We start from the raw sequence: 15110 nt of genomic DNA, 5'->3' as shown, positions 1-15110 counted from the left end.
CGCGTCATACCGTCCTCTTTAAACTTGTGCTACCGACACGGTTACAATGCTTTAACATTTAGTAAGGTGTCGGCATGGTTTGCTCAACAGTGCGCTGCTGACAAACTTCTTCATTGTAAGAAAAAAATAAAAAGTTTAGTCATTTAAGCATCACTAATCCAATCTTGCCAGTGTGAGCTTCTCTCAGCCTCAAGGAATTTGTATAGATTTTTCCTTGACTAAAGTTCTTGGTTATGTTCTTCCAAACCTTTATATCAGGTATGCTTGCTGCAGAAGTGCATTGTATAGCTGAGCTGCTACAGCTACTCTGCTCTAGTAAATTGCTGGCAACTCTTGGGCGTTTTCCCAGAAGAACAAATCAAAGCTGATTTCTTCTGTTTGTGTTGCATCTTGCCACTTGATTTGTCGATGCTGTAATGAACTGGGTGATTCCTGCTAAAAATTCATTTGTAACTTCTATGTAGGCAACGACTGGTTACCCATAACGGTGCCTCCCTCTGCAAGTGTAATGTATTTTTACTTACATTAAGGAGGTCATTTGAGGTCCTTTCATTGACCCCAATGTGTATACCTGGGTAAACTCACACAATGGAACAGGCAGGTTTCTCAAAACCACAATGCTGCTGCAGCTTATGGTGTCAGTAGTTATGATGCCTTACCTGGGACACCTGGGGCCAAATGTAATAAGGTGAGAGTTTACAAAATGTCAGAGTTTAGCAGTAAACTAAGGTCCAGTTTTATCTTCAAACTGGGAAAGCATCTGGATGAGAGTGTAAATTGAGAGGTTTTTTTAGTCTAAAAACAATCGAGTTTGCATATTCTCTATTTATTACATTGGCCCAGTTAAAGTGTGAGAGTTTACTGTTAACCTCTCACATTTTCTAAACTCTCACCCTATTCCATTTGGCCCTTGGTTTTACTTTATTTCTGTATCCAGCATTAGTCTGAGGGGCAGATTAAATTCTCTGAAAGGGTCACAAAAGGCCTCCTATAACGCTTGGGTAAAGGCACTTTGTGACCAGTAACATCACAAATTTTTCCTCACACCTTACAGAGGCTACTATAATATATGGGGATGTGTTCAGCCAAGCATCACGGCTACACATTGCTAAAAATTGAATGTACCCCTAATTGGGGAAATGCCGTATGTCTGTCTATTTTTGTGGTAAGACGGTGAGCTTGCTTACACCCAGCAGAGCAGCTACCATGCCCTCCTTCCCGGCCCTTTACGCTGCCTGGCGGTTCTTCACTCTCCTGCACTTTCTTCCTGCTAGTTCCTTTTTGCCACACCCCCACTACCCCTGCTTTTTCCTCTTTGCCACACCTGTCCCCCCTGCTCTTCTCTCTCTGCTGCTGTCCCCTTTCCCCTGCTCCTCTTCTCTCTCTGCTGCTGTCCCCTTTCCCCTGCTCCTCTTCTCTCTTTGCTGCTGTCCCCTTCCCCCTGCTCTTCTTCTCTCTCTGCTGGTGTCCCCTACCCCCTGCTCTTCTCTCTGCTGCTGTCCCCTTCCCCCTGCTCTTCTCTCTCTGCTGCTGTCCCCTTCCCCCTGCTCTTCTTCTCTCTCTGCTGCTGTCCCCTTCCCCCTGCTCCTCTTCTCTCTCTGCTGCTGTCCCCTTCCCCCTGCTCTTCTTCTCTCTCTGCTGCTGTCCCCTTCCCCCTGCTCCTCTTCTCTCTCTGCTGCTGTCCCCTTCCCCCTGCTCTTCTTCTCTTTCTGCTGCTGTCCCCTTCCCCCTGCTCTTCTTCTCTCTGCTGCTGTCCCCTTCCCCCTGCTCCTCTTCTCTCTGCTGCTGTCTCCTTCCCCCTGCTCTTCTTCTCTCTCTGCTGCTGTCTCCTTCCCCCTGCTCTTCTTCTCTCTCTGCTGCTGTCCCCTTCCCCCTGCTCTTCTTCTCTCTCTGCTGCTGTCCCCTTCCCCCTGCTCTTCTTCTCTCTCTGCTGCTGTCCCCTTCCCCCTGCTCTTCTTCTCTCTCTGCTGCTGTCCCCTTCCCCCTGCTCCTCTTCTCTCTCTGCTGCTGTCCCCTTCCCCCTGCTCTTCTTCTCTCTCTGCTGCTGTCCCCTTCCCCCTGCTCTTCTTCTCTCTCTGCTGCTGTCCCCTTCCCCCTGCTCCTCTTCTCTCTCTGCTGCTGTCCCCTTCCCCCTGCTCTTCTTCTCTCTCTGCTGCTGTCCCCTTCCCCCTGCTTTTCTTCTCTCTCTGCTGCTGTCCCCTTCCCCCGCTCTTCTTCTCTCTCTGCTGCTGTCCCCTTCCCCCTGCTCCTCTTCTCTCTCTGCTGCTGTCCCCTTCCCCCTGCTCCTCTTCTCTCTCTGCTGCTGTCCCCTTCCCCCTGCTCTTCTTCTCTCTGCTGCTGTCCCCTTCCCCCTGCTCCTCTTCTCTCTGCTGCTGTCTCCTTCCCCCTGCTCTTCTTCTCTCTCTGCTGCTGTCTCCTTCCCCCTGCTCTTCTTCTCTCTCTGCTGCTGTCTCCTTCCCCCTGCTCTTCTTCTCTCTCTGCTGCTGTCCCCTTCCCCCTGCTCTTCTTCTCTCTCTGCTGCTGTCCCCTTCCCCCTGCTCTTCTTCTCTCTCTGCTGCTGTCCCCTTCCCCCTGCTCTTCTTCTTCTCTCTCTGCTGCTGTCCCCTTCCCCCTGCTCTTCTTCTTCTCTCTCTGCTGCTGTCCCCTTCCCCCTGCTCTTCTTCTTCTCTCTCTGCTGCTGTCCCCTTCCCCCTGCTCTTCTTCTCTCTCTGCTGCTTTCCTCCCCACTTAGAGGTAAAACGTCTGGTGGTAAGAACGTAACTATATGCAATATGGAGGGCGAGTGGTGGAAATAGTCTGTTTAATAGCTGTTTGTAATAGGTAATTAATATAACAGAATGTACATAGTTTTTTTTTTTTTTGTGGAAATCTTAATGTTGTTTATAGCTCCTTTACATAAATCATATGAGAAAAAAATAGAAAAATTGGGTTAGTGTGCCTTAAAATCCTTATTGGTTGCAGCATAAAATACTTATGTGAATAGATCTTAAGCATCTAGTAAACATATACTTCCTATTACTTATCTTTATTTCTTATCTTTTAAAAGCTGCTATTGCTGACATATCGCTACTTAAATGAGTTTTGTAATTGTTTCACTAAATTTCTATAAATTCCTGATAAATAAATGAATCTTGCTTGAAATGTCAATGTATTTAACTAATTTAAAGGGGACATTGTTGGGAAATTAGCAACTTGCAGAACATTCATTTTCTTTTTGTGTCCATATTTCAAAGTAGACGGATTTTAACAATTTGGTTTTGTATGTTTTTTTTTTTTTTCTTTTTTTCTTTTTTTGTTTTGTGTGATTTTATATGTGCATTATTAGATGACTAGCCTGGCCAAGGCAGACCTGTTACACATGCCTGAGTAAGGCACTGTTTGCCATGCCACTAAACCAGCCGTCAAGGGAAAAACTTCATGTGAGGATGAGCTTGGAGTCTGACTGCCGAAGATGGACGCCCTGTCTCAGTGTGTTTTTTTTTTTTTTTGTTTGTTTCTTTTTTCTTCCTTTTTTATTTATTTTTTTTAATACTGTTTTCTGATCTTTAACTATACATAGTAGGTGTTTGTATATTGTGTAATATTTACATGTATAATAGAAAGTAGCTTTATATCTTGTCCGATTTTAATTAATTTGCCAAACTAGATTTAGCCATGAATCATATTACCTAACCATTGCCATACAGTGTAATTCTTCAAACAATATCCACACTTTGTACAGTAATACTGTACAGCCAAGAGTATAACTGTTTCCGATTTTATGTCGCTATGTTCTACACCATTGGATGATTTCTTGAACTACAAAGGATCTGTTATTTGCATTTCAGCATATCTATATAGTGTTATAGTGTTCTTGGTAGAGCGTGGGAAGGTGTGATGGTATGGGCAGTCACAAAGACATGCCCCAAATTTGTCACACCTGGGGAAGTGCCCAGCACTTACGGAGGTGCTGGTCTTCCCCCAAGCTCTACCCTCACGGTGAAAAGATGTGCACGGCATCTATTCACCCGGCGGACATCGGTCACCACAACTTTTCCCACCAGCTGGATACTGCAGCCCATGGGTGGGGAAGGCACAGGGCAGGCTGTTTTAACAGGGCATTGCTAAAAGGGCAGGGTGCATTTTGCTCCTTTAAAATCAGGCAGGGCGCAGCACCCAGCTAAAACAGCGTAGCGGGAACAATAGATCTCTCACTGCAATCCGTAGCATCATGTAGTGTTCTCTGTGATTTCCACAAGTGGAGTGTACAAACGTTCTTGCATATATGTGTGAACAAGACTGTATTATAAAGATTTTGTTCCTTGTTAAGACTTTCATCGCACTGTGCTGATTAATTTGATATGTGACACTTTTGTGAGACTGAGCACTTTGCTTGCTGATTGATTCAGTTGCACACCTATATACAAGTGCTGCATATCAAATCTGCGTCCCGTATGCGACTTAGACGCATTTTCAGCAACAAAAAAGACGCCCGGTGCAAGCAGAGTCTCACGGGACCAAGCGCGCCGAGAGGGACTCTTTACCATGACTGCAGCAAAGACGAGTGAGGACACATCTGTGTGTGTGTATATCAGCTGCACACACCAAAAAACACAATTTCAGGATTGCATGGTACATAAATGTATTCACAAAGATAGATATATATATATATATAATCTTTCGTGCATTTTAGGATGTATAGTTTCTAACATTTAAGTAGCTATCAATATTTGCATATTTATCACAAGCTAAGTTAAATCTTGTAAAATGTAGATTTGTCTTGGAAAGAACTAGTTAATATCCATTTATTTTGGGCTGCTTATTGTTACTAGTACATAGAATTGATCCTTAGGTCCAGTGATCACTTTGCTATACTGATTACATTGGCTGGTGACTGTTTTTATGTAAGTGGTCTTGAACTACAGCTCCAAAACCTAACGTAGTGTGATGGGATGTACCTGAGAGATGTCATATGAACGTAGTTTCAGATATTTGGGGGGGGGATTTGTTTTCGCCATCTGCAGCAGTATTGTGCGTCCGACTGTAGCTATTAAATTGTTCCTGCCTACGTGCGCAATGGCATGAGTTTTGCCCGCAGCCCCCTGAGGTAGCGAGCAGGAATCGGCGAAAAGTCTTTAGGTGTCCAAACTGCTGTTTGGGTGTGCTAACCAGGACTTTAGACAGGTTTAGCTGTTTTACGTGGTAAAACCCAGTTTATTTGGGCGTGACATGCGCAAAAAGGCATGGGCGCACAAAACCATTGACCATCGCCCCCTGATCTCCCCTCACTTTGGGCGCGAAAAAACGATTGAATTTCTCCAATTGTGATTTTTTTCTTGAATGTACCTATGAGAACAAGCAATTCCTCTACATGCATTTCACATTGTGGGGTGCGGATGGGGGCTGACCTGATTTCCATTTTAGGACAATTGCACCTTGGCATAGCAAATGTAGATTAAGCACTCCTTTAATACAGTCTCCAAATTTGGGAAGATTTGTCTGTGCTCTTTCTTTTGTGTGTTTGATGGTTCTGGTCCCTACAGCCCTTATAAATTCATCACTTCATTTAATTGAATCCTGGCAATCTGCTACATCTGTAATAGTCAATGCACCACTCGGATTTTCTTCTGTTGGCAGTGTGTCCCTGGTGATCCTGCTCTGTCTGCCTGTGCTGCATGAGAGTTACATGGGCTGTAGCGGCGGGAAACAGTCGGGAAGCCGATGGACAGAATCACAACTGCCGGCTTCCCGACTGTATAATCCCGGCAAGGGTTAAATGACAGACGTCGAAATCCCAACGCCTGTCATTTTTCCCTACGCCAGGAGCCCGACACCCGGCTTACCGATCGAAGGTAAGCGGGTGACGGGCGTGGAGAGCTGCAGGGGGGGGGTTAGGTTTAGGGTTCCCGGGGGGGGGGACAGGGTTAGGCACCCCCCGAGAGGTTAGGTTTAGGCTATGGGAAGGGTGGGGGGGTTAGGCCACCCCCAGGGAGAGGTTCGGGTTAGGCACCCCCCTGGGGGACTTAGGTTTAGGAGGTGGGGGAGGGGGATTAGGGTTAGGCATTTAGGGGGGAGTTTAGAGTTAGAGTGGGAATTAGGTTAGTTTATACGTACCTTAGGACGATCGGGATTTCCTCCTCTGCCGGGATGCCGCTGTCGGGATTAGAACCCGGCGGTAAATCATACTGAATCCGTAGCAGCACGTGTGAAATGTAGCATTGTTCTCACAGGCTGCCAGGCACCATTGGAAGACAAACCTCGAATGACCACACGGATAACGCTAGCTCAGGGAGGGGTTTTCCCACAGGCTACAAACGCTACTTATTTTTTGTTCTCTTCTATACCTCATTGGAACTTGTGTTGTCGATTTTCTGTATTACAGTGAAAATTTGCTTTGCATTAAATGGTGTATTCACCCTAAACTATTTTTTTATATTTCTGACATGTTGGGTATTTTTAAAGCAAAGAAAAAAGCCTTCTCTCTTGTAAAATGCTTGTATTCAGAGCTTTCTTCCACAGTCTGCATGTCAAGCGATGCATGGGTTTCTGCGCAGAAGCACCTTTGGGGTGTCCTGACGTGCTGTTTCTGGGACATCCCACTTGTGACCTGTGGTATTAGTCAGGCAGCAGTTTCAGGCTCGCTGCATAATAGCCACTGTTTTGATAGAACAGGCCAACTGAGGAAAGAATACTATGGGTCATTCCACATCAAGTGGACCAATTTAGAAAATTGTCCCGCTTGACCATCTCCGATTTTGATGAAATTTTGCATGAAGGTTGGTATATATGTAGAACTAACTTTGGTAAAGTTTCAGTTCACAGTATGCAATAGTAGTAGAGTTGTGGCCCTGGTAGAGCAGGTAGGTGATCTGTCACCGACTCCCCGGGGCACATTCAGCAATGTAATTGCTGTGGCAGATCTATGAGAGCAGAAGCTGTGAAAGTGCTTATACAACTTTTGATGCTTATTTCAAAAATCACTGCCACAAGGCTTACACAAAAATTACTCTTTTGACAGTATGAGGCCAAAAAAAATCTCTGTGGAAAAATATTTCTGGAATTCAGCTGCCCATATCTCCAAAAGAAAACATTATTTTAGTATGACAATAGTATAGCTAAGTAACCAAGTGGACACCATCACAATCATAAAATAACAGACTTTAAAGTTACTTCGTTCCTGTGATGTCATCTAAAATTGCTTTCACAAATCCAGCGTTAGGTTTTCCACCATCTTTTGAAGTCAAATAGCAAAAAAGAAGCACAACCTATTTTCTTGAATCAACATTCGTTAAATAGAGCAAACTTTAAAGTACAACATATATTTTTTCTGGATAGGCCTTTTGCCTCAGAAGGGAGGAATAGGGCATTAAAGTTGGGTCACTTTCGGCTTACACAGTACTTTATATTATGGACAATGAGGCATGTTTAAATGGCTCTCACTATAAGGCAATGAGGGTTTGAATCTTGTAATTAGGCACAGCTATACAACTTTTAGTGCTCATTTTAAAAAATATTTATTTGGACTAATAAAGACTAATATTTTATTGTTAAATTAAGATGAAAGTTATCAAGAATATCATTCACGACTACTTTGACAAGACTCAGTTTAAATTGTTAATTTGCAACTAATTAATGTGTTGCGTTGGTACATGGTGGCTTTGCCCCTAGCACTTCCTAAAGAAATGGTAACCCCATTGCCTAGGGGTCACGCTCGATAGCAATGTAACAGCAACCACAAGATAATTCTATAGTGTATGCCCAGCATGACAGCCAGCTTCCCTATGTCCTGTTATTTTAGTATCAGATCTGATGTATAATTATCAGAGAACATTCTATTTAATATGCATACTTTGCATAGAATGACCAGTGGTATGTGTGAGGAAATATCGCTAACTCTGAATGTGCCACATAATAGGATTTTGTTCTGTTTTCACCTCTTTTACATCCTTGCACTGATTGTATCTGCCAGGCATATACCGTATGTAATTTGACTAATGTGTGATCTGCTAGTTACCTCATGTTTATTGGCCAAGTGTTATTAATGAGAGAAAATGCTGTTACATGCCCACTATATAGACTTTTCTGACAATACTCTATATATTTTGTGATTATTATTTTCTTCTTTTCTTTCATGCCTTCTATGTAGTACAGTTATACTAATGGTTCCCTTTAGCCTCGGACTGACCTGTTGAAACAAGTTTGACTAGTGTATAATGTCCCTCTACATACAGGAGCAATTATACTGCAAGTGGCTGCATTTCTTATTCCTATCACCAATCCAAGAGTTGGTCTGTCTCATCCAGACATTTCACCCGCTGTTTGAGTTGGCTGGAATGGATAATATAGCTTCTAGTCCTACAGCAGCTATTGGGTGTATTTATTGCAGGATGAAAAGTCTGTGTCAAAGCAATGGGTTACATATTTCCTTCTTGCGTATGTTCTTCTACAAGTGGATATAAAGTATAAATATTGCCTGTAGGTGAGGGTGGTGATATAGGTGGGAATGTCTTCGGGACAGTCCATTTTCCTACAGCAGCCTTTTGCATCATTTCACTTTCTCCTTCCAGCTTCTCTTGTTATTTGCCTTAAATGGCTTGTTCTTCTGAACATTGAGGTCTTCCTTTAATTAGATCCTGCTCCTACCTCAGACTTTAATCTACTGCTGAGGCCTCCCACTCTCCTCCTATTGCACCAGAATGTTGAGATGACTTCAAGTTAGTTCAGTGGAAAACCTTTGTTGTTATAACTATCTGCACAAGCAAACAAGATTCTTGAGCTTTTTCGTGAAGATATTCATAGTTTGATTATCAGTACAATGAATTTCTCCCTTTGTTTACAGACGTGGTGTCTGGTCCCTGAATAAAGGTCTTAAGGATTTTCTATTGTGCTCTGGATTATTTTCAGATGAACACTGTGAAACATACTTTGATCACTTATGTCTGGTTTTTACATCGCTGCTGCCTTTCTTAAATTTAACACGTTCTGTTTTCCACAGTAGACCTGTTAGCCTGTTGGTACCGTTCCGTCTGAATCTGTTGGCTGACCGCGTTGACGTTCTCTACTTTGTGGTGGTGTATAGTTCTGCCCGTAACATAGCCATGTGTGCTACAGGGAAACTATTTTCGGCTCTTTTCACTTGTCCTAACAATTCTTCTTTGGTTTTGCACACTTGGCTTACTGTGGTCCTTTTGTTTAGGTTTTGCCCGCTCTGTTTTGAAGGAATGTTCCCACGCTTTGTACTAGTGGTCAGGATGGGTACAGGAATGGACATTTATTACTCCTAGATCTGTATAATCAGTGTGCTTGGTCCTACCCTTAGTTTTCAGGGACTTGGAAGGCAGGGCGCTTTTTGCCCTCCTTCTGGAGGACAGGGTGCTTTTTGCCCTCCAGAAGGAGGGCAGGGCGCCTCACCCTGCTAAAACAGCCTAGCGGGAACGCCATACATACATACATACATACGCAAGATTCAATATTAAGAGTTTAAAAATGTGGGAAACCTACAAGAAAAGATGTTACATTGTATTTTTTGCTTTCAGATACTTTTCCATTTAAAAATTTCATAAATGTAGTACTACTTGTGTTTTGCCTTTTCATTCTCGTCCCTCCCCAGTGCTCGGATAGTTACAGATTTACAGCAATATGCTGTTTTGAGATATTTTAGCAATTACAGCAGCTGAATAAACTGGTATTTACCTTATTTTCATTTGTCACCTCTGCCCATTACTAATTTGAAATGTTTCAGTGATCACCTGATTATCAGGTGCACGAAATGTGCCCATACTGTATGTAGCAAAATTGTTGGCAGCATTGGTCAGCTGGCATATAACCCATGTGTGCATCACTTACTCTCTGTCCAACCAGCAGCATCAGCCCAGGTATACAGAATCCTGTATGGTAACACTCTTCGCACTAGCCATATTAGGGTCTTGCTGCATTTAGGGAAGTGCAGATTTCGGTTGGTTATAGTTTATTGGGAAAATTTATTTCTGTTCAGTTTTATGCCTTTTGTAATAGCCCATTTATTTTTTATGCAGCATGTGATGGCTGCTGAGATTTCTTAGTTAGAGGGCAATATGAAAGTATTTGGCGAAAGCACCATGGCAGTGTATTCTTACTACGGTATATGTATTATGCAGCATTGAATATTAACTGGTGTCCTATTTTCATAGCACTTTAGTGTAATATCCAATATTCCTTTTTTAGTGTTCCATTCCGTTTCTGTTGCTACACTGTTTCTTATTGCCAGATTTCTTGTGTTATAAGCTCCAAAATGAATGTATTAAGGGGCCTATCCACTAGGCAACCTGAAAGACTGAACGTCTAGCTGCTCAGACCTTCAGGTCGCCGAGGTGCGGTGCCCGCACAGAACGGCGTTCACTGAACGTCATTCAGTGCAAGAGTCCGACCTCCTATCTCTGAACATGCCGAACCTGACGATCGTCGTCAGGTTTACGGGCGTGTTCAGTAGATAGTCTGGGTCGGTAAGGACCCAGCGTGCACTCGCATCGCTGCTCCTTGCCGGCTATCCATTAAAAGACTTTGTGAACAAAGGTTTTGGTTTTGGTCGGATTGTTCACAAAGTCGTGTAATGGATAGGCCCCTTAACACTTTTGGCAATCGGGACCCCAGATATAGGACCTCATTCAGAGTCGGTCGAAGCGGCCGCACGGTCGTACGCCACCGATGTTCACTATACTGCGCATGCGTAAAGTTCGCAATGCGCGTGCGCAAAATAGCCGCTACGATCAGAAATTTCTCTCTCCTTGAACACAGCCAGGTCGGTAGTTTGAGTGACAGATGGAGGCGTTTGTGGGTGGCAACAGGGGAAGGTGCTTGAAAACGGGGGAGTGGAGATCCGAACGCAGGCGTGCCTCATTATGCGAACGGCGTTTTATGGGAGTGCATACGGATTATGGGAGTGCATAATTAACAAAGTAGCGTCATGGCACATGTGACATGGGTGGTTTTTACACTGACATGATCGTAGAGCTTAATATAGGGTATGGTCAACCTTAAGCTCTACGACCAGTTTCGATGGTTCCCGATGGTCTCGATTAATCCTTATATGCCCGGAGATGACGTGCAAAGCATACGAGAAGGGGGCATATTTTTTAGTCTTCCGACCGCTTCCTCCCCTTGGTCGGCCAACTACCGATCCGAACTTGGACGCAACTTGCTTGGAAATCATTTGAATATCCGGCCCCTTTTTCCGTACGACCGTGCGGCCGCTTCGACCGACTCTGAATGAGGTCCATAGATCCCACAGGTTTTGCTTCTAGTATGTTAGGATATCTGGTCACCGAGGCACATGACAAAGTGATGACAACCCAAAGCATTTCATGTACACATTACAGGACTTTCATATCTGGGAGGATTGCACCATTCCTTACCCAGCCTTGCATGGTTTTATCTAATCTACCATAATCACCATCAGCACTAAATCTACCCTCTTCTTTGATATTTATAGAACTTTGAATTGTTTAGAACCCTGTAGCTTGCAATCAACTAACCCGAATAAAATGCTCAAATAATCGTGGTGGAGAAGGAATTGATATTTAAATAGGACTTGTTTTCATTCTCCCTTTTTTTTTTTTTTTTTTTTTATTCTTACTTTACTTTTTGGTTTATTTCAACAAATTTTGGTAACTTGCATTTTTTGGGGATTGAACTTTAAAAAATGTTCTTCTTTTCTGTATCTGATGTTCTGTGTGCTATTAGTGATGCAGCCAACACGAACGGTTGTCATGTGTAACACAACTTTCGATCAGCGTGAAATCAACGCCCTGGGAAATGGCTCCATGCTTGATATCGTTTGGTTCATGAACCTTAAGTTTCCAGTACAGGTGACCCATAGCTCAAAGTGTTAAATAATTGTCTATTCAGTTATATAAGTAAAATTCCAATTTGAGATTTAGTGTTTGAAGCTTTACTCATTTTTGTTTTGTTTCCTTGTAGACCAGGTTAATAACAGGAGGGGAGAAAATTACCTTAAGTTCTTATTCTTTCTTACTAAGGCTATGATAGCTTTTTTTTTTTTTTCTTTGTTTGATTTATGTAGTGCTTTTAAGTGAGCTGGATTAATAGGACGTTAAACCTTCATATAGTAACATTGTGTTTTCTTTTCTGCAGGTAAAATACCAGAAGAAGCCAAGGCCCTCTCTCTTTTGGCTCCTGCTCCTTCTTTATCAAGCCTGCTTCCTGGGGCCGGTCTGCTCCCTATCCCAACTCCAACTCCATCTTCCCTAGCATCTGTAAGTATTGCAATACATTATATTTAATTTTTTTTCTACTTGGTTGCAACAGTGTCACAGAAACTTAAAGCAGCAATCCCAGACTTTGTTTTTCTTTAAATAGAATGTGTGAAAGTAGAAAAAGAAGACCCTTATTTGGGGGCACTCTTGTAAGTTTAAAACTTAACTTTTTTTTGGCCTCATCAAAGATCAGACATACAGTAACTACTCACATACACAAAATCTGGTGTTCTGTAGGAAAAGATAAATCTGATTTTTTCCCCTCAAATCAGAAACAGCAGAAATCAATAAAAGTATATTAAATCAGGATCCTTGAGTTGCAATGATACGTTAAGATATCCAACAATTTTCATAGTCTATATCTCTCTTATTGAAAAAACAGCATTAACATGCAAGACCATATTTCAGAAGTCACATGGTAACAGTTAGCTCGTATATATGATCATAATATTATGCATTTGACTTTGTGTCTTTCGAATCCTCAGTGGGCCCAAAAAACACAGTTTGTGCGACCATAATTTTCCAGTGATGGTTAACAAGTGGATATATCAACAGTGTATTGTGATTATACGTGGTATGAGAGTAGTTCTGAAAAGCACCTGTATCTCCCTGAAGTAGTGATCTACTTTTAACAACTTGTCCGTCGACAGAGGTGATCAATGAGAGTCACTCACTCCAATACAGATGATCCAAAAGATTTCCTGCATCTGCTGTCAGATCCCAGAGATGGAGCTGATGAGATTACAGAGAGACAAGCAAAAGAAGAGAGAGGAAAAATTAATTAACACATGGGCAATTTATATGGATATCACAGATCAGATAAAACTGCAGATTAGATCACTATCGTGACTTCAAGGTTATTTTTATAAGGGTGAAAATATTCAAAATATATAGAAACTCTCTACTACATATGACAATATGCAGTTCTTCTATATTCAGAAAAGGCAGCAATTTCAATAATGACTTTTTTTTTTTTCTCCTTATCCACCTATCTACACTCATCGCAGGTAACTGGTTAATGTATAAAAAAGTATATCAGATGAGCTCACTTGTCATTTTGTAGGCATAATGCTATTCATACAGCAATAATGAGTTTACAAGTAGAAATAACAATAAACAAGATGCAAAGGAAAAATGAAAGAAGAAAGCCTCCATTCTATTCAAGTCCAGCAGAGTTTCCTCAGCATGTGTAATACTTTACAGTGAATGCCCAGTATTCAAGGTACTCTAGCATTCCACGTTAACACTCAGCAGATAGTGAGGATAATCCTCACCAAGGGAATCACTCCCCCATATCTGCAAGGAGTGTTATATGACTGTGCCTCCTAGTAGGGCGTCCAGCCTTGAATACTGGGCATTCAAGTTTTATCTGATCTGTGATATCCATATAAATTGCCCATGTGTTAATTAATTTTTCCTATCTCTTCTTTTGCTTGTCTCTCTGTAATCTCATCAGCTCCATCTCTGGGAGCTGACAGCAGATGCAGGAAATCTTTTGGATCATCTGTATTGGAGTGAGTGACTCTCATTGATCACCTCTGTCGACGGACAAGTGGTTAAAAGTAGATCACTACTTCAGGGAGATACAGGAGCTTTTCAGAACTATTCTCATACCACGTATAATCACAATACACTGTTGATATATCCACTTGATAACTCACTGGAAATTTACGGTCGTTGAAATTGTGTGTTTTTGGGCCCATTGAGGATTCGAAAGACACAGAGTCAAATGCATAATATTATGATCATATATATGAGCTAACTGTTACCATTTGATTTCTGAAATAAGGTATTGCATGTTAATGCTGTTTTTTCAATAAAAGAGATATAGACTGAAAATTATTGGATATCTTAATAACGTATCACATTATCCCTTTTTCATAATCTCTGGAGGGCATTAAAATATGGTTGTCATTCATAAATACAGAGGCTCACAACTCTAAGCAGGTCATGTGATGGGCAGGGTACAGTGCATGGAGCAGATTGAGATCAGATAGGCTCACCAAAGCTGCTCTGCTCCCTTTTTCACGTGATTGTGGATGCCTAGGGGGCGATTCAATTCAACGCAAATTGAATAACGCCGGGAGCGAGCTCCCGGAGCTATTCAATTGAGTGCGCTGTGTGGTCGGAGAATGGCGGTTATCGCGCCTTAACAAGGGTGTTAAGGCGCGTTAACCGGCATTCTCTGACTAAAGTGGCGGGCGCTAGGCTGTTAGCGCTACTCTATGCAGAAAAACAGCTGCGCCCCCGGCACTTTAGACAGATTTCTTCTCGCATCCCCAGGGGGTGCGAGAAAAATTCCTTAGCGTGCCCAAACAACGTGTTGAATTGAATAGCTGCGGGAACTCCTTACCGCGGCTATTAAACATCATGTTGCATTGAATCGCCCCCCCATGTTATTTACATGACACTGCAAGAACAGAATTCTACATCATTACTAGCAATCTGAAGAAGCAAACAAAGTAAAAATAGTAAATAATATTATTCACTGCCACAGCGATTTATGTTGAAAAAAATCATTGTTTAAGGAGTTAAGACTTTAATAACTTGTAAATTATAGTTAGTTAGATATTTTTTTCAACCATAAGGCAGCATGAAAATGAATTAGTGTTTGTGACTCATTGATCTGATTTGGTGCTCCTAATTCTTTGGTTTATGGAATCAGAACAGCTACGCAAGAATTTCTTTATCGATGCATGTACCAAAAAAAGTTGATGGCATTTGTAAGAAACCATTTACATATTTTATATATAAATTTGAATAATTTAAAGCCAACACTTTCTATTACTGTAGGGTAGACGGTCTATTTGGTTAGGGTCATCACCTGTAAAATACCTACATAGGCATCACAGACCTGGGGCACTCTGTGCTGGGGATTAC

At 42.2% G+C, this 15110-nt stretch overlaps 1 protein-coding gene across 5 annotated transcripts in view; it reads left to right on the top strand.

The window, feature by feature from the left end:
• Positions 1-15110, top strand: part of SREK1 (splicing regulatory glutamic acid and lysine rich protein 1) — a 114943-nt gene that overhangs the window by 29068 nt on the left and 70765 nt on the right. For all 5 annotated transcript variants that reach the window (XM_088444045.1, XM_088444043.1, XM_088444041.1 and 2 more), the window contains exon 3: positions 12109-12230. In XM_088444045.1, the coding sequence (XP_088300171.1) occupies positions 12109-12230 (122 nt within the window). The remainder of the gene's footprint in view (positions 1-12108; positions 12231-15110) is intronic.

This window comes from Taudactylus pleione, unplaced genomic scaffold, assembly GCF_031769625.1.
Source record: "Taudactylus pleione unplaced genomic scaffold, aTauple2 ptg000345l, whole genome shotgun sequence".
In the NCBI taxonomy this organism is placed as follows: Eukaryota; Metazoa; Chordata; class Amphibia; order Anura; family Myobatrachidae; genus Taudactylus; species Taudactylus pleione.
The sequence above is the reverse complement of the archived record's forward strand: the minus strand, read 5'-3'. Positions and strand labels throughout refer to the sequence as shown.